We start from the raw sequence: 25,095 nt of genomic DNA on the forward strand, positions 1-25,095 counted from the left end.
TCGTTCCATCGAATGCGATATTCGCCGTGGCCAATGCGCAAAGGACCATAATTCTATCGCAGAACCTTTCTCTCGAAAACTCGTAATGTCGACTCATCGGTTGTTGTCATCGTCCAAGCCTCTGCGCCATATAGCAGGACGGGAATTATGAGCGACTTATAGAGTTTGGCTTTTGTTTGTCGAGAGAGAACTTTTGCGGGGATACACAATTCAGACATCGCGGCATAGAGGCAGCTCCTTTTCGTGCTGTCGAAAGCAGCTTTGAAATCGACGAATAGGTGGTGCGTGTTGATTCTTTTTTCACGGGTCTTTTCCAAAATTTGGCGCATGGTGATTTGTCGGTTGTTGATTTTCCAGGTCTAAAGCCACACTGATAAGGTCCAATCAGTTTGTTGACGGTGGGGTTTAATCTTGTACGCGATGTTGAGGAGACTTATCCCACGGTAGTTGGCGCAGATTGTGGGGTTTCCTTTTTTATGGATTGGGCTTAGCACACTTAAATTCCAATCGTTGGGCATGCTTTCTTCCGACCATATTTTGCAAAGAAGCTGATGCATGCTCCTTATCAGTTCTTCGCCACCGTGTTTGAATAGCTCGGCTGGCAATCCATCGGCCCCCGCCGCTTTGTTGTTTTTAAGGCGGGCAATTGCTATTCGAACTTCTTCATGGTCGGGCAATGGAACGTCAGCTCCATCGTCATCGATTGGGGAATCGGGTTCGCCTTCTCCTGGTGTTGTGCGTTCACTGCCATTCAGCAGGCTGGAGAAGCGTTCCCTCCTTAATTTAAGTATGCTCTGGGCATCGGTGACTAGATTACCTTTGGGGGTTCTACAAGAGTATGCTCCAATCTTGAAACCTTCTGTAAGTCGCCGTATCTTTTCGTAGAATTTTCGAGCATTACCCCTGTCGGCCAGCTTGTCGTAATCACGCATTTCGCCCTCTGTCTTTTTCTGTCTGCAAATGCGCCCCGCTTCCCTTTTCAACTCTCGGTATCTATCCCAACCGGCACGTTTTGTGGTCGATCGTAACGTTGCGAGGTAGGTAGCCTGTTTTCTCGCCGCTGCGACACGGCACTCCTCGTCGTACCAGCTGTTCTTTTGCACTTTCCGAAAACCAATGGTTTCGGTTGCAGCTGTACGTAAGGTGTTTGAAATTCCGTCCCACAGTTCCCTTATACCGAGTTGTTGACGAGTGCTCTCAGAGAGCAGGAGTGCAAGCCGCGTAGAAAGTCGTTCGGCTGTCTGTTGTGATTGCACCTTCTCGACGTCGAACCTTCCTTGTCTTTGTTGGCGTGCGTTTTTTGCTGTTTGCGTTTTTTTTATATGGCCACTGTAGTAAATGCCACAAGGACCTACTTGTCTCTGTACTTGTCCCTTCCACCGCATTTCTTGGACGGCGGTGATGTCAGCCTTTATTTTCACGAGGACATCAACCAGCTGGGCAGCGGCACCTTCCCAATTAAGGGACCGGACATTCCGGGTGCATGTCCTCAATTCGTAGTCGTGCGTTTTTCATTGGGGGTGTTTTTTTACGTGGCGGGTCCCAAAATCAGCGCACAACCCTAAGTAGGGAATATTTCGCCTTCTCACTTTAGCTAGCCTTCAGACGGATGTTCTTAGGCTACCCAGAGGATACTTGGTCAAAGACCGGAAGTCGTGAGCTGCTTGAGTCATATGTAAAAGAATCGTTTCTGGCCACTCCCAAGTGAATGGCGATCAGAGAACTTTCCTCACTTGCGTCAACTTCTACACATGACTCCATTCTCCGGACTCTACAGTTGTTAAAATCTGAGGCGAACTATTCGCAAAATAGATTCTGCGTTCGCTCAGAATAGGGTAAGTACTAAAGCCTGAGTAATAAAAATATAATTTTTTTAATTATCTAGTCTGGAAACTTGGTTGGTAAACACTTTCAAAAAATCGAAAAAGTATGAGCCCTTAATATTAATAGAAATATCTTATGCTTTTCAGTTTCTTAATTTTTCTTACTATAGAGAAGACAAATACATATCTTATACGAGTAGTCCATTATTTGAAAACAATATCTCGTATCTTATAATTATAGAATTTTTTTTTTGTGGATTTATTTATTTACAATCTATCAATTAGCCAATAAGTAAATTAGTTAAAAACAGAATATATAATATTATAACAGAAATAGATGAACTCCAGTGAGAACAATTATTATATATTCAAAACTTAACCAATGATTTCTCATCTCTCAACAGCTACTTTCTTGTTGGGTTGGAACGCACCCTTTGCTTATAGAAAATTGAATTTTTTTTCAAAGTTCAAAGTGGTTTCTCATTTATTCAGTTTGCCAGGCTAGCCTTTCAAACTACTTTTTTTGTTTACAAATCTGGCAAAACGGCTTGCGATTCAAATAGTACATGAAAAAGTTATGCGTCCTACTAATTTGAATACTTCCTATATCTATCTCCATTAGTTTTAGATGATACGAACAACCGTTAGGTGAACAAAACTATTAAACTCTGTAGCAACATGTTGCAAGAGTATAAATATGTAAAATGGAAAATAAAAATAGCTTGCACACAAATTGCTAAAAAGGAAATTATTTGGACTTTACGGACTATGCATTTTATCGGCGATATAATGGTATTTTTTTTGTAATTCTTATTTCATTCATATAAGAAAATACCTCTGTTTTATCAATCATACGTATTCCCTCGCACTTATATTATCACTCTTCTGAAGTTTACTTTTCAACTTTGTCTTCGACAACTTTTGGTGCAATATCTTACGAATTCAAACAATTTGAGTTCTTCTGATGTGCAGTATGTTCATATAAGTAAACTCTCGTTAATCGAAAAATCGGAACAATTAATTTCGGAAATTTTCCCTTCGTGATCACTCAAATCGAATTTAACTCCTTAATACGAAGTAAGATAAAGGTTTATTGACAATTAAATTATTTTTAAATAATATCTGCTGCAGATTCATTAGTTCTTTCCATTTAAAAAATGAAGCATTTTGATTTTTGCGAAATGTAATAAAAGGTATTTCCACAAAAGTATGCGAGGGACGGCTGCATTCTATATTAAATATACAGATGTATACATATAATTATGCAAAAATCTCCGTGGGAATTATTTTAACGTTGGTCTTAAATATTATGGAAAACCCTTTCTATGCTCGGTGGATTAAACACAAAATGGCGCAGGAGAAGCAAAACGTTTCGAAATTTTTATTTTAATCAAAAAGTGCATCCCTAAAAACACCCCTCATGTTCAGAACATAACGACAAAATCCCTTAATCTGCCTCCCAACTTGTATCTTGTTTTATTTAGTTTTGGAGTTTACTTCACAGGACATTTGTACAAAATAATTGATTAAAAATAGTTTACAATTATATAAAATGGCACTTACCAGTTTTAGGCCACCATATGGCCTTCAGCCACTCAACTAAAATCGATCATCACTGCTATGTGAATAATAAAACAAATATTTTACAATTTAGTTGAATTTTATTTGAATAAAAAAATTATGATTTTGATCTTTATGGGAACAGATAAATTAATGTAAGTCAGAGAAAACTCTTAAATATTGCTAAGGTTTAATTATGCTTCGTGAATATATGTATTTGTGAAACTGGTACATCTTTTGTATTTAAGAATTCTTTGTTTGCTTTTTCTTAAGTTATTAAATTCGGATATTTTTTCGAATATATATTAGGAGAATTTATATTGGTCCGTTACTTAGTTTTTTAGAAAATAGTAAGTGGTGTGGTATATAGTGAATGCGAGTTTATGTATGAGTTTTAAGCCTTCTTTGCAACTACATACATATACATATATGTATACTTAAATTCATCGACGGAAATTTTTTCGATACATGAATTTATATTTCGCAAGGAAAAAAATTTAGGTAATTATGCATATTTAAGTCTACGTAAACTTGACCTTAGGAAAACATAGAATAATTAAAACGGGACCCTTTAAGGAAATTCCACACTATAGCAAGATGACCTTTTAGTCGTCGGTTTGTACTAAAAATTCTAAATCCATATGAGATTTTATTTAGAAAAATATGACAGGTTAAAATCGATGTACAAACAGATTGAAGATGGCAATGGATAAAATGCTTGAAATGTTGTGTAGAATTATGTATATAATAGTATAATGACTACAAAAAATAAATAGTATTTTGGGTAGAAAGATTACGAGTATTTGAATTGTATCAATATAGTGGTTATTGATGATTTCATGAAGAGTTCCAAGCCACTAGCAGAGAAATGTGATATACGTGCCCTAGATTGGTTAATTAACATGGTCGAATATAAGTTACTAATAAGTTTTTTCTAATTAAGACATACGAGGTGTGTTCAAAAAGTATCGCCAATCGTAACTGACAGTTTTCTTCGATTGCTGGGGCGTGGTGCATCATGAGTTCTTGCCACAGGGAAGAACGGTCAATAAGGAATATTACCTGCAAGGACGACGTTACGCTTCTCTTGACGAGATAAAGACGGCATCGAAGGAGGAGCTGAAGAAGATAAAAAAAATGATTTTTTAAAAAGCTTCGAAGATTGGAAAACCCGTTGGCACAAGAATATAATATCTCATGGGGATTACTTTGAAGGGGACAAAATAGACATTCATGAATAAATAAATAATTTTTGAAAAAAACACAAAATTCGCGACAATTTTTTAACACACCTCGTACATATGTATGTATGCAAGCAAGGATGCCTGCGTAGGTTGGTGTCGAAAATTTCACGTACATACGCGTTACATATTAAACTAAATTGAAAATGGAACATTGTTTTTACGTGCGAAATACTAATTTGAATTTGATTTTAACTCTTTGTCTTGTAGTTTTAACTTTTCCAGTTTTGGACGTGTATACAGCGGAAAAGTGTGCAAAATTTTTAATTCTTCATAATTCAGTGTCTTAAAGAATTTCGCAACTATCATATCTCTCTCGCCAATCGAAATGCATTCCCGATAGCCATAGACGTTCTCGTAAAGTTAATGCTGTTATTCCCCTCTTTCCCGCCGCACTCCGCACGCTTCTCATTCCTCTGGTCTCAACATTAAATACAATCGCCCTCTACCTCCTCCTGATTCACATCCTGATCGAATTCATCGTCAGCGGTGGCCTCCTGGTATTGTTGGTACTCGGACACCAAATCATTCATATTACTCTCCGCTTCGGTAAACTCCATCTCATCCATACCCTCGCCTGTGTACCAATGCAGAAAAGCTTTGCGCCTGAACATTGCCGAAAATTGTTCTGAAATACGCTTGAATAGCTCTTGTATGGCGGTGGTATTACCAATAAAGGTTGAGGACATCTTCAATCCCTTGGGTGGGATGTCACATACTGCCGTCTTCACATTATTTGGTATCCATTCAACAAAGTAGGAGCTATTCTTATTTTGCACCGCTAACATTTGTTCGTCGACCTCCTTCATGGACATACGGCCACGAAAAACGGCAGCGACAGTCAAATATCGGCCATGTCGAGGATCACAGGCGGCCATCATGTTTTTGGCGTCAAACATTTGTTGTGTCAACTCGGGTACGGTCAGAGCACGATATTGTTGAGAACCACGCGAAGTGAGTGGCGCAAAACCGGGCATAAAGAAATGCAGACGTGGAAAGGGTACCATGTTCACAGCTAGCTTGCGAAGATCAGCATTCAATTGACCAGGGAAGCGTAAGCATGTGGTCACACCGGACATAGTCAGCGATACGAGATGATTGAGATCGCCATAACTTGGATTGGATACCTTTAATGTGCGGAAACAAATGTCATAGAGTGCCTCGTTGTCAATACAATAGGTCTCATCAGTATTTTCCACCAACTGATGTATGGAGAGAGTGGCATTATATGGCTCAACAACAGTGTCGGATACCTTGGGTGAAGGTACTACCGAGTAGGTATTCATTATACGATCCGGATACTCTTCACGTATTTTTGAAATGAGTAATGTGCCCATACCAGAGCCAGTGCCTCCACCTAATGAGTGAGTTAATTGAAAGCCCTAACGTGAAAAGCAATATTTTTTATAAATAAAACATACACATATAAACAGGAACGCTTTTTAAGTTAATAACACTTACCTGCAAGCAGTCACAGTTCTCGCATTCTTTACGCACTACATCCAACACATTATCCACCAGTTCCGCACCTTCGGTGTAATGGCCTTTGGCCCAATTATTACCGGCACCCGACTGACCGAATACGAAGTTGTCTGGACGAAAAAGTTGCCCATAGGGGCCGGAGCGCACCGATTCCATGGTACCTGGCTCGAGATCGAGAAGAATGGCACGGGGCACATATTTTCCACCAGAGGAACGCGTCACAGCTGCAAAAGCGCATAAATCACATGCAAGTTAATAAAAAAATTAAGAAGACAACAGAGCTAAAATAAATAAATCACATGAAAATCGATAGTATTTATTTGTATGGGTAGAAAATGAAAGGCGCATGCCTTAGACACTGTTTGGAATAGATGGCAGAGTGTTTTTATGGAATTATGTAGAAATATCTGGCCACGGCATTGGAAATTGTTAAGCCTAGTTTAATACCTCATAGTCGCCCCTTCTACTTTGGCGACGTGCTAATATTCATTTTATTTATTTTTGTCAGTGGCTGTGTCTTAAATCACAATTGAGGTTTTTAAAATGCATAGCACGTGCTCACATGAGTGCCTTTACAACCAAAGCGGTAGGCAACATGCTCAGCGCTGACCAAACAAGGAAGTTTGCGGCAAACACTGTGGGGACAATGACAGCGATTGAGAGTATCGCCGCTTTCTTAGTCAAAATTGCGACGCCCTTTTCCATCTCACTGCCCAATGGTGTTGATAGCCAAAACTGAAAGCTGGAGGCCGACATATAAACTAACATTCACCCAGTATGGCATAAATTTAATGTAAACACAAACAAAAGCTAGGTTTTTCATTATTTATTTGATTATTTGTAAAACCGTACTTAATAGTTCACGCTAATATCCGAACTTTTGTGTGATCCGTATATTAATTTTTAACTTTTGAGATTAATGACACGTACAACATAAAAAAAAAATAACAGGAAAAGTATGAGCTCTTACGATTGATCTCACATATTTTTCTACATACGTACTTGTATTATAATACAAATCTAGCTTACTGTGTGATATTATTTCTTTTTTACATAGTTTCCGAAAATGGGATCATTTTAAGTTTATAAAATATTCATTTCTTTTTTTTGTGAGAGTCACCAATCCGATCTTTTGTAAAATAAGTTTATGATAGTATCTCATTTCCAAATACACAAAACAAAATGTCGAATATCAGCTACGAAAGATTTTGTCTACAATGCCATTGTACTCTACTTGGCAACTTTGGAAATGCAAATGTAATCTTCTTCTTTTAACCTCTTACAGCCGTTTCTACGATGATACTTCAAATTAAACGTTTAAAAAATTGCATTTGTGTGAATGGTTGTCGCTTGGAATTTAAGCTGACCATAACAACCCCACTAAATATAGAATTTAAAAATTTCGGGGTGGCCACCTGGGGAAAATCTCATTTTCTAGATTTATTTAAGGTTTTTTTTTACCTGAAGCTTCATTGTAATAAACGCTGACCCGCTCCAATTGTAAATCGCTGTCGCCATTGTAAATTCCATTGCTGTCGATTCCATGTTCCTCTGAGATGATCTCCCAAAACTAAAAACACAATAAATTAAATTATGTAATACCGTAATTGTATTTCATAAGAGTCCTTAACCAAATAAAAATTCAAAAAAATCGCATTTGTTATTTAACAGATTTTCATTTTTAAGGGATTTCGTCTTTCAAACATTTTAAGATCGTGCTTGTTATTGAACTACTCGTACAATTGATTGTTGATTCTATTCCGGGTTGAAATTATGGATACAAGTTTCATCAATTGTCATGGAATCATAAATTCAGACTATTCGGATTGGAAACTTCTCAGAATCGCCAATGATGAAATCTCAATGATGACTCTTACTTATAGGAACGAGAGGAGGTTTTCAAACTGGTATGTAAATAGACACCTATTTTAGAAGCGAGATATCAGTGCAAGGAAGTGCGGGCTCTTAGAAACTACCTATACTGAATCTGAGGTAAAAGGGACTGAAAAATATGTACTTTTCTTTTTTTTTAATTAAACAATCTATTATCATTTACCGATTTTATTTTATTTAGGATTTTACTCGGTGATATTGTCGCAATTAGCAAAGGTTTGTGTTTAATTCATTAAGTTGTATTAGATGTATTTGGAATAGCTCTTTCGAGCTCAATGCCTAAATTTAAAAGTGCGCGAATGTGTGTGTACATATGTAAGTATATTATATATTTGCAGCATGTGGTGCGTTTTAGGCTGTACCTATATTTGGGCATAAATTACACACGTACCCTATTCAGAAAGTGAATACGAGTGACGTTCCATATACTCGCTTTATTTGAAGTAACTAGAACACGTTTACTGATTCATTCTGTAAAATGTAATAGAATAACAAAGTACTTACGAGTACTTAAATTTTAAATGATAACCTGTCAATCGTGAGCTGAAAATTAACCAAGAATGATTTCGAATTTGTAAAAGTAGTTTTGTATTGCTACTTTGAAATGGAAAGTGAACGAAAAAATGTAACACTCAAGGAAAAACATTAATTAGAACTAGGATGTATTATTGTAGTGATAAAGTGGAAAGACATTATGACCTAATGCATTGCAATGTATTGTGACTTCATGTAATTCTACATGAGAAAGTCATTCGATGTCCCAAAATAAAGCATTGAAGGATCAATGGTTTATGACCCTTCATACACCTACATACAGATATATACAGTATATACATAAGTATGTATGTAATAAATATGTATTTCTGGTTGAAATGACAGTTTATTGCCTGCCTAAGCCTCCACCACACAGCCACACAGTTCTTAACTCTGCGTTGCCCTGATTTAGAGCTAAATTTAAACTAACTGTATATGCGCACACATCTGTGTGTGTGTGCACGGTTTCAGCTAAAAATTCTTTCCGGTTGCGATCGAGTGGAGTTTCCACAACTTAACACTTGGGGACAGCGTCGCCATTTCCCCAAGACACTCTCAACTGGGAATGCGGCAACTTTCCTATGCGTACAGCATTGCATTGCATTTGTGTATTCCGAAAATAGCCCCGAAATGTGAAATAAATTTGTTGTCGCCTATTTTAGATTGCTGCTGGGCGTTCGCATGCGATGCTGTAGAAGCGAACTGTAGAAGGGGCTAAAAAAGCATTCCGCTCCTGGGGAACATTTCTAACTGACAAATGATATGTGGATACATAATTTCAAAAATATCCCAGGAAAGTGCTTTGTAAGTCAACTCAAGCAATGCGGTCTGGGAGTGCAACGCATAACTGTGACAAACATATTTAAGGAGATTTGTAATTAGTGTACGGCGGTTGACACAACATCGAGGAAATTTGGCTAAAAAGCATTTTTAAATATGCATTCAAAAATTTGGTTTTCGGCTTATAATTGTGGTTGTGATGAGTCATCTATTTATGCATCACTAAATTCATAATTTTCTTAATAAAAGCAAAATTAAAGGAAATTTCTATATACTCTCACACTTCGCTTGGTTTCGAAAACTTTATCAAAATTACATTAAATACCGAAATAAATTTTGTCAATATTGTCGTTATTTTTAGAAAAGTTCTACAGATCTCCCTAATTTTTTTTAAATGGATTAAGGAAATGACAATGCAGATTACTGCATTGCTTTAGTCGCCTATTTCTATGTTTGGTTAGTCTAAGACCGCTCTGCGACTGAAAAATGTAAGGTTGAAAGCGAAGCAAAGTTATCCAAACTTTTTTAAAATCGAACTTTTTCTATTTGCTAATCTATTTGAATTAAAGTTGTTTGTTCAATTCGTTCGTCTTCCAGTTTTGACACAGGAAAGGCAGTTTTATATCACTTCTTTGATAAGCGGGAGTTCAGAAGAAATTCTCTTTAAATCAGGAATTGTTATATGTAAGTGCACAAAGGGACATAGCTATTTCCAGAGAATTATTGGGATAGAAAAAAGAAGAAGAAAACGTCCATCGAACACACACGGCCAACAGCATTAGCACTTTGCCAGGTACAGATGCAAAAACTGACTCTGAGTGAACGATCTTTTAGTTTCTCGGTGCACCACTTTCGCTACCAATAAAGGAAATATTGCAAAAAAAAATACAATTAAACTTTGAATGCTCCCACGATCCTAATACAGAGTTTAAAATTGAAAATAGTTCAAAAGTATTATGGACAAAACATTATAACATTAAGAATTAATTTTCAAATCATGTTATTCAATGGGGATTTAATGTGACTCTTTCATGTCACTTTAACTATACTCGTATAGTTTAATATTTAATTGTGTGTTGCGTGTCATGATTCTTTATGCGCAAAGGGTAGTGCTAATAGGTTTCTGGAGAAATATTTTCAATGTCAATTAAGCTTCAGCGAGATATAGTAAGCAGGTACATTTTCTTTTATCCGATATTGTTAGGCTATAATTACTTCAATTAAGGAAACACTAATATCGGATGTAAGCAATTAGCTAGCACGCTGATATCGCATCATATAAGAAAAGTAATAATCATTGTGAATAACTTCCCTAAAATATATTTATAGCTACAGTTAACTGTGCTTTTGGCTTAAATTCCAATGGCAATTAAGATACTTTAAAGTGTACTGGCTGTCTGCATGGATCTGGATGGACCATACACAAATCTCGATCTTTAGAAATCAGATATGAATGAGCAATTGAAAGATTTTTAAACTAATTTGTTACAGTTGAACGTTTTGTGCATTATACCACACATTTAATTATTTTATTTGTGTTCAATTTGATATTCTTTCGTATGTATTGATGTACATATGTAGGTATGCTTAGTTCTTCCCTATGTATTTATGTACATAAGTATGTTATGTAAGAAGTCATTGTGGCTTCTGGAACATTAGTTAGATGACGGTGCAGCATCTCAATTTCGATGCAACGTTTCGCAGCGTTCAAGAGCTTTAAAATTGAAAGATTTATGTTCATTAAAATGAGAAAGGGTAAACGAAATGCGGTAATTAGTAATACTCAAAAGAAAAGGGAAACATTTCAAATGCGAGAATGTGATGTTTTTAATTTCAAGTAATGCAGTAAACCTCTCTCTCTCTCTCTCACTCTGTCTCTCTCTCTCTCTGTAATGGTAAGTTTATTTATGCTCAACAATTAATTTAATTTAATATTTACTTACAAAAATAGTACCAGTAGTAGTATGTACCATACTTACAAATTCGAAAATCGTTTTTCCAGTCAATTGAGTCACAAAAATGTAGAAATACTGTTTATTTTCATCACTCGATTGATTTTGTCATATAATAAAGAAGTACAAATGATGATCTCTTCAATTATTACTGTTCATTTGAAAATTTGTTATGCATGCTTGCAGACGACTCTCGTTTTCGGAGAAAGTCTTTATTGCCATATTTAAAACAAAATTACAACGCTGCAAATGAGTAAAGGTTTACTGTCTACTCGTTGTAAACAAATGCAAAAACAATATTTAATTAACTGCTTAAAAGTTTATGTACTCTTTACTTTTATAATAATATTTTAATTCAAACAAGGCTTAAATTCTTAGGGAAAGCAAGAAAAACGGCAGTAATGTCAATAAAAATGTAGCAACAACATGTATATGGCCAGCGAATAGGTCGATGAACAGCTGCAATAATTTCATTAATTTTTCTCAGTTTTCTTTCATTATTCATTTCTTTTTCCACCTTGATGTGAGTATGAATGGAAGGAGGGCTTTATAGCACTTTTACTATACAAAAATAAGGCACATGTGCTTCGTACCCTGCTAACTGCTGATGTTTTGATGATTGCCCCTAACGACTCACTTTCTACTATTTTCACTTTGGTGATTCTGATCATTTTAATACAGTTGCACACAATGTGACATATATTGTATGGGTATACTACAAATCATAGACGGCATTTGTTTCTAAATACCTTAGACAGCGCGCAATATGCTATAAGCTTTTTGTAAAACCTCTGTGTCAATAATGCGAGTATCTTGAGATTCTCTCACATTTACTTGACTTTTTGATTTGTTTCAACTTTTCGCTGCTTGCACAAATTTACAGTCACGTTGCATGCATGTTTTTATATTATTCGTGTTCGTATTCGTGGATAGACCTTCTTTCCACAGCCGGTCATTGGCCGTTGTCTTGGGTTGCTGGTCGCTTCTTCGCGATGTCTACAGCACTGGCCTGGCCACACCAGCGCCCGTCGCTGTGTTAATTTTAATTAGAGGGAACAGTGAAGCATAAAATAAAGAAAATGCGCCGATTGTACCATACTTTAGAAAGGCTCTGAAATAATGTAGATCGCCGAAGCATACGCACACAAGTGTGCGTCAGTGATTTCCCACCCAAATAGATCGCACTCAAGTGGCGTTAAGTAGCGGAAAGAAGGGCAGTAAATATTATTCTATCAAACGATTTCTTCTTAATTTAATTTTTGGATATTTGAAATTTCCCTCTTGTAAGAGGGCCAAGACACTTTGGTATGTAATTGCTTTCGGAAGAATTGAAAGTTTTGAAATATTGCAGAAGATTATACACTCGTGGCCACGCAAATTTTACCACTCAAAATTTCCAAGTATTGTACATATTTGACAACACTTTATAGCGGTACTTTTTGCGGTATTGAAATTTTTTATTCAGAGATAAGTTAATGACATCATATTAATCAAAAATATTAAAAATTTATAAACAAAACACATTCTGCTATAGATAAATCAGCTGAAAGATAGTGAGAGACTGACATGCGATGAAAAAAGTATATTTTTTATTTTTTTAATTTAATTTCATTTACACTATAATTGAAAATAATATTTTGTTTAATTATTTTATTTCAATTGAAACACGAAGTTTAGTATATGTATCACTTTAAAAACAATAAAAACTATAAAAACATAAAAAAACAAAATAGAAGAAAATCCCGAACGAACGAAAAAGTCCGAAAAAAATTAAAAACTATAGTGGTAAAGTTTGCGTGTCCACGAGTGTATATTCTTTCTCCGTTGTCATGGAAATACAAGGCTGGAAGTAAATAGTGCATCTCCTCTAATCTTATTATCTTAGGTCATATTAGGTCATAGGAAAACAGTTTTAATTTAAATCTTATAATAAGTTACAATTGAGATTGATACATATGTAGTACCGGTTCTGAGTACATAAAAGATTAATTTCACATTTCATCAGTCGCCATACTTGAGGCGTACCTCCGTGATTTACATTCATATACACATACATATGAATATATGACAGTTTTGATCACAGTGTTGCCGATAAAGAGAGGAGACGAAAAAACCAATTTAATTTAATAATTAATATGATGGGATCACCATCTGGACATTTCAGTGCTTGAGATATGGAAAACCAGTACACTGCACATGCATATCTGTATAGGAGCGTGACTGTGATTATATTGAAACACTATATTTTATAAAATACAATTTTTAATAATAATTAAATACTCCAGACTTTCTTCACTGCAACAGTCCTTCGATTTTAATGAGCGTTAATTAATTATTTTGATTGATAGCTTAGCATTTATGTACTTTAGGGTGTGTCATTCTAAGGCAGCCTTTTTTTCAACTGAAAAACAGGCTAATAAGTTTCGAAAATGTGAAAAAAGTAACTCAAAAGATGAGCTCTTAATATTAATATTAAGAGGTGTCTCTTTCAAATTTTCTATTTTCCATTTAAATAACATGGAAAAAAAATATCATCTTTTTGTGGTGGTTATTGTGCGGTGAAACCATAAGTGTCTCACAACCTAAAATGGTAAATATATAGGTTTATATTTATAACCATCAAATCTATACTATTTTTCTTCTATTTCTCTTTATGTATATATTATAAGAATCGATTCTTAATCGATTTCGACTACTGCAAATCGATTCCGAAAACTCGATTATTTTACGAGAAAACTCGATTATCGAGTAGAATCGGAATAGATTTTACCATCCCTACTGGAAGCCATCGCGTGCACATATAATAACCTCCGCACAAAAACCACCACAAAAAATGATTTTTTTCATGTTATTTAAATGGAAAATAGAAAATTTGAAAGAGGCACTTCTTAATATTAATATTAAGAGCTCATCTTTTGAGTAACTTTTTTTCACATTTTCGAAAGTTTTTACCCTGTTTTTCAGTAGAAAAAAAGGTTGCCTCAGAATGACACACCCTAATGTACATACATACATACATAAGTATCTACTCCGGACAATTTCGTCTGCAACTACTTTTTCACCATACAATCACAAAAGCAATGATTATCTGCATCAGTGTGGGTTCATACGCCTTTCATTTCAATCTTTTCTTTTAACAAAGACATGAAATATTTCCAAATCAGTGCACAATGTATGGTACTTGCAGCCTAAACTTTTGCAAAAATATTGTACCCATACACGTAATGCGCTTTTATCTGCACACAAACACTGCTACATATGTGTGCTTATGTATGTATATGTATGCATTTGTATGGGTATGTACATTCGAATTGCTTTGGTAATGCAACTGTGCCAATATAAAAACGAAAGAAAGAGCGAGCTCGACTGCAAGTAACCTCAAAAATTCCTCAGCTGGAAATATTCGCGCCAGATTAGAAATTCTTAAAATGAAATTATAAAAATATACAGCGGTAATTAACTGCTGGTATTTGCAGTATCGTATAATTAATTTTAGTGCGATATGTCATATTCATATCTCGTCGTAAAATGCAGTTAGACAAACTTCATAAGTCGATCATATGAAAACTTTTTCTGTCAATAATAAATTAGTAATCGATCATTTCATATTACATTTTTGTGCATATGTATGTTTGTACAGTCCACAAATATGTCATATAAAAGCGTAAGACTACAGGAGGGCTAACTTTAAAAGAGGGCTACTTTAAAAGACAAATCCAATGCAACTAATGAATTAGTTATAAAAATTTATCACATGCTCCTTTTTTCGATTGACCATCGATAAAATCCTTCTATTTTTATGAGTTTTTCTATAAAAAATATACATACATACATATGTATAATACATTATTGAAGAATTATTTATACATATATATGTGAATTGTAACAAACATTTGGAAATATTACTTTGGAGCCAAAATTGTGGGATTGTGCAATGCCATTGTTAATTTTAATACATAAAAATGAATGTTCCGTGGGTATAAATTATCTGATTACTCTAGGGGTATTCAGACCAGCTTTGTAAATTCTTTAGTCGTTAGTCGGCAGTATTTTTACGTGCGTTTTGTTTTTGTAAAATTAACAAATTTATCTAGTAATGAAGTACCAGACTCTCAAGCATGATAGTTTTTTTCGTAAATTAGTAACATCACTCGGATGCTTGCTTTCCGTTGCTGTCTCAAAAGTTAACTTGATTCATTTGCTGTCCACTACAAAATCGTTTTTGATAAAATTTTCAAAAGTAAGTATTTAATAAGATTGAATCAGTTACTTTGGAACAAAATTTACACTCACTACTCAGTATTTATCAACTAACGAATTACCAGATTAAAAAGTTCGGTCTGACTACACCTTCTATTTATGTATTTGCTTATGATCTCGTTTCAGCAATAATCGTTATATGAGTTGGAGATAATTTTTTACATGCAATGTATAAAATTCATATTCGTTGCAACCATAATTCACGGCAATGACAATGAACTCGAAAGAAACACGCGAGCTCAATAAAACAAAGCACTTGTTTACTATATTTCTTCGATTTGGAGCAGGGTTAACATTATTACACTAACAAACATAAATTTATTTGTAATAAAAAGGGTGTTTTTAAGATATAGAACTTTTACTTTAAATTAAACACAGTTAAATTAGCGAAATGGCCAATATTAGTGGTTTTTATTTCTAAAGACATTTGGAGTTTGAATCGAATTTCCTCTCATAAAACTCGTCATGTATCACTTTTCTAACCATCACATACCCCATAAAAAGTTTTAGACTTAGGGGACCAATTCTTGAAACCATTTAGCTTTTAAAAATATTTAATTATAATATATCTTTAGCACTCAAACGATTGATATTGGAGCAACTGAAACTTTTAAGACAATTTTGTTTTACGTAAAGTGCCAGTTACTCAAAAATGATTGGAGAACTTGGTTTAGTCGTTAAAATAGGAAAAGTAAGTTTACCAAGAGGAATAGAATTTTGGAAAAATGTCAATGATTTTTAAGCATTATTCCATCAGCACAGCAATTTTCCAAACTATACTGAGGACAATCTTATGCGTTCACTTTGATAGTCAGCTTGACAAGTATTTACTGCATTTCTCTCATTTAAAAACCCTATCATTTACATTTATGCTAGGGTACCCGGTTGTATAATAAGTTTTATCGTTCGATAAGAGAGGAAGTTTCTGCTAGTTGTTTGGTTAGTACACTCTTCATATGAACGTATGTAAAGTTTCATTTCATATTTTGTTTAGAAGCCATTGTGTGTCACAGTATTTTTTTACAATGGAAAAAATTTAATATCGTGCAGTGATAAATTTCTTATTTTTGGAAGGTATAGCGCCAAAAGAAATTCACGAACGAATATTAAAAGTGTATAATGATTGTTCAGTTACAGCTAGAATAGTAGACAGATAGGTTGCTGAATTTAAACGCGTTCGTACAAGCCTTGAAGACGATCTACGTGAAGGACGTCCAAAAAGCGCATCAATACCAGAAACTATAGCCAAAATGCAGGATATAATTTTGGAAGATCATCGATTGTCTGAGAGAGATTTAGTAGAGGCTCTACAGATCTCATTAGAAGACTGTGTGCACAATGGGTGCCGCAATCGCTAACAATGGAAAAAAAACACATTCGAATGCGACGTCCTCAGCAACATTTGTACCTCAATTCATCACTATGGATGAGACTTGGGTCTATCACCATGATCCTGAAAAAACCAAGAGGCTAAAGAGTGGTATGAACCTGGTTGTTCAGCTTCGAATCGAGTAGTGTCCTGAAATCGGCCAAGAAGGTTATAGCATCAGTTTTTTTGGGATTCGAGAGGATTTTTGTTGAAAGAAAAAATTCGTGAAATTAGAACCTGTTTGCAGAAGAAAAAAATCCTTTTTCATCAGGACAATGAACCGTGTCACAAGAGCATTTTGACAATGGCCATGTCCGTCTGTGTGAATGTACGCAGGCTAGTTTTTTAGTTTTGGGAATATCGATCTGATGCAGCAGATGTTAACATTTTTCTATTCAGGATTTTTCAGAGTTTCATAGAAATCATTTAGTACGGCTAAGCTCCTATTAGATTTGAGAAAAAGTAATCTATGTTATGAAAGTGTTTCAATATATGTTTTTATAAATATATAGTTCATTTGAGGGATTATTTCCAATTTTTAAGGATATGTACAATATTTTACTTGATTACACTGCTAAAACAAAATTTTGTAAAGATGACCTATAAATGGAATCATTAATTAAAAACACATGTCTATCTACACTTATTTCCCACATGTTTGGATGTGCATTGTGTTTATGCTTAAACTTTTTGTAATTTGAGCTCGTCCTGTGACCCGAAGAACACGTGGTGACTGTATAGACATTACTTCCGCATGTCGCCTAGTGGCCGATGAGTCATTCTGAAACATTTGTGTAAGCAAAGTAGTTATGTAAATACTTTTATTGCACTTGCTTCGTCGTGTCTACTTGAGTCATTTATGTCTGCATTTTATTGACCCAACGGAATATTCTTATCTTTGTGTGTCATTGCACAAGGTTATTAAGAATTTGCATTTCCATATGTGTTTTTACGAAATGTTGTATACATACATGTACTATATGTATATGTAAACGAAGATTACAAATGAATTGAAGACATACGAGTACATATATAGAACATAAGTAATACTTACAAAAACCAACGAGTTAAGGTTCAAATTTGCGATACTTCAAGCCTAGACCCTGATATTCTGCGCACTGTTGTGGTAATTTGAAACTGAAAATTGAGCGTGCGTATGTATATGTATGTACATATGTATGTACATGTAACTGCACATGTATTTATGTATGTACGAAGTATATTCTTATGCCATAAATGCACATACTTATATACATAGCTCCATCTATTCAGCGATATGGTTTCTCAAATGCAAGCCGTTTCCGATTACTTTGCTGTATATCAAAACATGGGTTTTAGGCAACTTAATGTGTAATGTATGACAGCACTCACTCACATACATAACAAGCATGCACCTATGTACATATGTACATACATATGTATGTATGTATATGTTTGTGTTTATTAGATAAAGAAATATGAGACAGTTTGTCAGACTAAAGTAAAGTCATCGTATAAGATATGCTGATGCGTCGAGTCTTTAAAGAAAATATATTCATAAATAGTATTGAATTGATATAGTATGTATGTATATAAAGTTCGATATATATGTGAGTACTGAAAATATGTACATATATATGTATATTAGTGCGTATTGGAACGGTGGAAACAAAAACCCCGTTAGATGTTAATAAGTGAAAACTGCAGTTTGTCGGCCTAGATAAGACATTCGTCCTTTGCCAAACGCTTTACTTTATTTTGAAAACAGCTTATTGAAATTTAAACTTTACAGGACACATTTTTGTGGATAATGCAATTAAAAGTACCAACTTAGAAACCAGTACTGTCATTTAGTTAGCCTCTACAATATTATAGTATTGTCCGAGCCAAATCTACTAACATGTTATTTGGGGCATAGGTCTATCAAATTTCAATCAAAATGATATGTATACAAGGGTATGTCCAAAAACAATCGCTAAAAATTATTCATATTTGTAGGCCTTATCAAAACAAAATCAAAAAAAAACCTTAACGTTCACGATTGCGCGGAAACTAGAATACCCTGGACAAATGAAAAAGTTTTCTCAAAAAGAACATGATTTCGGTCGTTTGTATGACAGCTACATACAATATATCCTAAAGTGATCTCATCTGAAATTTTTCAAAAATTCAAAGGGTGTAGCGATGTGTTTTAAAATATTCTATGCCAAATTTCGTGAAATTCTCCTCAAATAGTGGCTCGGTGCGGCGGAACCGCTTCTTGCGGAGTATAATACTGATGCAAATTTTCAGGACAGACAGATATGTCAAAATCGACTCAGCTCGTCACGCTGATCAATTATAGTAGATGAATTATAGATTTTCTGGCGTTTCCTTTTGAGTGTTACAAATTTCGTGGCAAAATTATACATAATAACAATATTAAGAATTGATTAATGAAGTATTTATATAAACATTCGTCAAATATTTAGAATTTCAAGGAAATGCCGAAATACATACAAATGCATATACATACAAGGTCTGTCGCAAAAGAAACAGAACTTTTCAAATATAACTGTTTCTGGTGGCGCTAGCGATTCCAAGAAGGTCGTGAGGACCATATGTGATCACCGAAAAAAGTCGTCTTCAGAAGTCAAAAATAAAGACAATGCTGATTTGTTTTTTACGATTCCGAGGGTATTGTACACCGAGAGTTCGTTCCACCTTGCCAAACGATTAATGATGTGTTTTACCTTGGTGTTATGAAGCGTCTTTTGTCACGCATTCGTCGTGTTCGACCACAATACCGTGAGACAGAGTCCTGGCGCCTGTTGCACGATAATGCGCCGTGTCATCGGTCGACGCTTGTCACTGATCTTTTGACAAAAAACTCCATATTAACCATTAATCACTCACCCTACTCACCTGATCTGGCACCCTGTGATTTTTACCTATTTGGAAAACTTCATTTGCCCATGAAAGGACACTGGTTTCAGGACATTTCAGCTATCCAAAAGGCGACGACCCATATTCTCAAGAGCGTTCCGAAAAATGACCTTAAACACTCATTTGAAATGCTAATTGACCGAGCTAAACGCCGTATCGAGGCACAAGGAAACTACTTTGAATAAAAAAATATAACTTTTGTAAAATATTAATTTTTTGTTGTTTTTTTGAACAGTCCTGTTTCTTTTGCGACAGACCTTGTATATAATCACTAAGGAATTTTTCATGTTGATAAAGGTAATTACATCCATACAAACATATTATTACATATTTACAATATATATAGTATAATAAAAGTGGAAATCAGGCCGATTGAAATCATTTAAGTACATAAATTGCATACTTATGTATATTTTTTTAAGCATTTACATGCCATATATGTATACTACGATAAGTAATTTCCTACTAAACAAACGACTATATACATTTGAATATACACATATGCATAGATGTACTTCTGATCTGAAAGTATGTATGACTGTGTGGCTTTCCAGACAGCCGCCACGGACCTTTCAGTCATGTGTGGCAAACAAAATATTTGCTTTCTCGGCGGTATTCATAGGCACCTTAAAAGTGAATTTAATATTCTATAAATATAAAATCTCGTTACAATTTTTAAATTCGTTGATTGGATCACTATTTTGAAGTCGAATCTAGCAAAAGCATATATTACATTATTAATTATAACTATTATTGCAATTGTTATGATGATGCGAATTAATTAAAATAATTTTCTTGGGAATTTCAAAAATTTTGCATTGCGATTTTTCAATTATGTACAGGAATCCCTGACATTGATTTTCAGTAGTTGAGATCATCAATCAGCTTCTTTACCAATATTGCAAAGGCATTTACGCACGTTCAACTAAAAATGCAAAGCTCGCCACAAATAAACATACACATGGCATACACTTCGTGCCTACTGACAATTTAAAAAATTGCTAAGGAAATCCGCTGACAAAACTGGATTTTTTCCAAATTACCAAAAAGTGCGCAAGCGCAGTTTTGCCTCAGAAATTCTACGATCAGCACCGCAAAAGCACAAGTAACGAAAACTTGACGCAAATAAAAAACTTTAAAATAAAGCAACAATCAAAAGCAATAGTAACCAAAAAACAAAAAGAATCGCAGTACAAGCTGCAGCCTGCCACAATGTGCGCGCGCCTAAAATACAGCCAAAATGTATGAAAAGAAACAAACAACGAAACTTTGCCTGACCGAAATTAAAATGCAATACATTTTTCAACTTTTTTATTGCTCGTTTTCTGATCACCGCTGACAATGCGAAAAAAGGAAACTCGCTCGAGCGTTTGCGAGCTGAATAGAGTTGAGTTTGGATCAGTCGAACGGTCGCCAAACGATCGATGATCGAGTTTCGAGAAATTCCCACTTACCTTAGCACCGATTTGATTGCCACATTGACCGGCTTGCAAGTGCACGATTTCCCTCATTTCGTTAAAAGTTTATTTATTTAGCTCCAACAGGAAACTCGCGAATTCACGTTTAAGTGCTGTTTTTATTGCTTTGTGTTCCTGCGCTCAGAAGTTCGGATGCGCCTGTGAAAATCCTCGAAGCTTCTTGGCAGATTTTCAACTAAATTTTACTCGATTCAATTTTCGGACCACACCCCCGTTTGGCTTAATTTCAATTAGAACGGATTTGTAGATACACAATTCTTGGTATATCCTGCGCACAAAGAAAACTCCGGTAATACTCTGATATAAATGTTGGAACAGAGCACAGAACAGTTGTGGGCAAAGCACTTGGTTACAACTCGACGTACGAAACTGAACTGATCATGTGTGGAATGCGCTGTGCCAGCATGAAGCATACGCCGGTTGCCGGCAAAAGTAAATACCATACACGCAGACGGAGTTCGCCGCACGCCACATGCGTCATATAATGGGTGAGTACATTTCTACACACATAATACATACTTACATATTTGTGTATATTAGTATTTCTTTGTGTGCGTGTTATACATATTAATGCATGTTGGACACATACATACTAAGAAGCATTGGGTTGGGTGGTGGAGATGAGCGCACTTCGTTGTGACTTTGCACCCATTAAGAGCTAAATATGTATATGCCACCATCAAGAGAAATTGAAGTTGAGCGAATACTCGCAAGTAAAAGAATAAGTGAGAATATTGCACGAGATGCAATTAGCGATCGTACAATAGTGACGTTAGCACTGAGAGAAATAAAGTTGAGTTACGGTTATGTGTAGCTTCTATCATAAATTAAGCAATTTTAAAATTAAATCTATAGGTAGAATGTTATAAAAAATATATTATAAAGGGCGATATACTACTATTGTGAAGTAGTTCTGAAGCATAAATTGTGACCAAATTGTACCCGGAAATTGTAAATAAAATGCAAAATAATGCCCACCAGATGTAATACTTTTATTCCAACGATTTTTCCAGTACTCGAAACACTTTTCATAAGCACTTTTTGGAATGACCGTTAGCTCATTCAGCGAGTTTTGTTTTATCTGTTCGATCGACTGAAAACGGGTTTCACGGAGTGGCAATTTCAAATTGACCGTCTATCCTTGCCTAACAAATTCATCATGCACCAAACTGCGAATATCGAAAAAATATTAAGAATCATCTTGACTTCTTGAGCGGCTTTGGCGTGATCTTTTTGGTTTCGGTTTGTTTTTTTCATTCCATTCCGATGATTGTTGACATGCTTGCTTGTCAATCTCATAAACCCATATCTCATCGATATCAAGGATATCTATGGTACTCTTTTTGAAACAAATTCAGCTTTATCGGGACAAGTCGAACAAGAACGCGAATAATACCCAAAATATTCATCAAAATCATTCGAACGGGCTCTCGAGAGATGTCAAGCTCTTTTACCATCTCTCTAACACTTTCTTGACGATTTTCAGGAGCCATGTCCTTTACTTTTTTAATATTTTGAGCAGTTGAAGAGGTCGAAGGTTGTCCAGCCCAAGGCATGTCTTCAACGACTCTTGAGCATTTTGAGGTCTTTGTACCACTCGTCGGCTTGTGGTTTTGCTAAAACTGAATCACCGTAAGAGTTTCCAACATTTGCAACGATTCCTCACACGAAATTTGGTTAGAAATTTTAGATAAATTATTTGTTCGATATTTTTATCCACTGTAAAAATCGCAACGCACTACTGTTAGTAACAATTTCCGGGTGTTTTTTTAGATATAATGTATAAGCGAATTAATTAACCGAACGTCGGTCACATCAGATGTCGTGGTTTTTGTAGTTGCAGCATTCTACCAAGTTGACAGCCCTGACCGGATAGAAAATGCGGTTCCGTTCCGATTACGTAGAGCCGATTGTCGTGGGAACGGCACTACATCAGATCAGAGGCAAATGTTTATTCTACCACACATCCCCCCTTTGAAGAACTAGGTACAAAGAAATACATACATACATGAAATAAATAAATGACCAAAAAAAGAGTGTCTCAAATTGGGAAAGGATTAGCTGATTAAATAGATGAACGTTAGTTTTGAAACCAAGATTGCAATTCCGTCTGACATTCGAGCAAGAATATTCAGAACTGTTAGAACCTTTATGATAATATTTATGCCAAATATGTAGTTGTTTACTAATAAATTTATATCAGCCAAAGGGTTTGATTTCTTGTAAGAAGCGAACATGTTTTGGGGGACGGAAGTAATAATGTAATGGTATTGCTAGAATTCTGATAGACAGATACCCTACCTCCTCAAAATATCATTAAGATTGTATTTGCAGTACGGTTCCATCTTAATGCACTACATCATGTAAGTATATGTATACGAAAATTAATTTTCAAAAATAACTTAAGGCATCTATTGGTAAATATATATTCGTACATATGTATAGTAAAAACATTTTATGCCACACAACATTTACAACACTAGAAAGCAGCTCCTTATCCGCACTCACAAATATTTAAATGTGCATTTGCATGTGTGGTAACCGAAGGTACAAAAATAGCAGCTTTGGTTGTTTCTAATGAAAAAGTCCAAAGCTGTACTGATTTTTTAAGAAAATAAAGTATCAAGATTGTCTCTTCTCGAGCCAAAATTAGAAGCAAAGCAAGTATATGCGCGTCCTAAAACTTGTGGTGGTTCTGAGTTCAAAGTATCAATGGATTTGTACGACATTTCTCTGTAAGTCAAAGGTAAGTTAAGTGTTTGGGTTGAGATTTTAAAGAGAAAAATATCTCTACATTAATTCAATAGAGAAGATTTGAGAAAAATTATTTTCCTGAAATACATATGTGAGACAGAGTTTTGACTTTTATTAATTTTTACGGAAAACGGTCAAATAATTAATTGCCAATTGTAAGAATATGTATAAACATCGAATTAATTATATTTATTACTTGTATGTGTAAATAGTGGCCAATAAAATACACAAACATGTCAATAATTTATTAAGGTGTTAGTAGGGTAATCTTTTTTAAATTTTTTTTTGTTTTTGCCTTACTCTTAAAATTAATGTAAAAACCGACTTTACCATTGGAAGGTTTCGAAAAAGGCCCAAAAATAATAATACCGCTCGACGTTCAGAGCGCTCGGAGTGCACACCTCAAACTTTAAACGCGTTTTTCTCAAAACACATTTTTTTAAACTGGTGGAGATGATTCCGATCGAACTACTCTACCGATTTGCTTAATTTTTTTTTAATGTTCACAAAACGCCTGGCTTTCGTCCCTATTAGATCATAATTTTTTATAATTTATTGACAATGTTATGACAAAATTTATGTAAAATTTGATTAATACTTTTTTATTTATCAACATTTTTCATGATTCTAGTAAGGACGATAACGTACTACAAGAGAAATCGTGTCCGCTAGTGAAAAAACGCATCTCATTCACCCAGCCATTTCTCCGACAGATGTCATGAAAAAATTCCAAAAAAATTTTTTTATACACTCCACGATATACCTCATGATAAAAGTTAAAAGATTCAATTTACAATAGATATTTTAAAATGCAGTTCAGTTGTATTACAATGAATACCAATTTCTTCAAATAAACCTTTTACGTCATTACAAAATAAAGAGTTCATCTTCCTTACTGAAGAAACAAGGATGAATCATTTCCTTCTTCGTCTTCTTTGATGTGATATTCGAACATCAGAAATTTTTAAGGGGTTATTTACAGTTAGAAGGCTGAAAGAAGCTTTTAAATTTATTGGTCCAAAAATTAGTATACCAATTATGGTATCGCTTAACTGAATTTTAAGA

The 25,095-nt window shown here is 34.8% G+C and overlaps 1 protein-coding gene across 1 annotated transcript; it reads right to left on the reverse strand.

The window, feature by feature from the left end:
• Window positions 1-4,678: 4,678 nt before the first annotated feature.
• LOC105233070 (tubulin beta-3 chain) lies at window positions 4,679-21,665 on the reverse strand. The gene is made up of 4 exons (XM_011215019.4): window positions 21,253-21,665; window positions 7,568-7,676; window positions 6,086-6,330; window positions 4,679-6,006 (listed from the first exon to the last, which is right to left on the reverse strand). The coding sequence occupies exons 1-4, from the start codon at window positions 21,307-21,309 to the stop codon at window positions 5,053-5,055; spliced, it is 1,365 nt and encodes a 454-aa protein (XP_011213321.1). The 5' UTR covers window positions 21,310-21,665; the 3' UTR covers window positions 4,679-5,052.
• Window positions 21,666-25,095: the final 3,430 nt, after the last annotated feature.

The sequence above is a fragment of the Bactrocera dorsalis genome, chromosome 3, assembly GCF_023373825.1.
Source record: "Bactrocera dorsalis isolate Fly_Bdor chromosome 3, ASM2337382v1, whole genome shotgun sequence".
In the NCBI taxonomy this organism is placed as follows: Eukaryota; Metazoa; Arthropoda; class Insecta; order Diptera; family Tephritidae; genus Bactrocera; species Bactrocera dorsalis.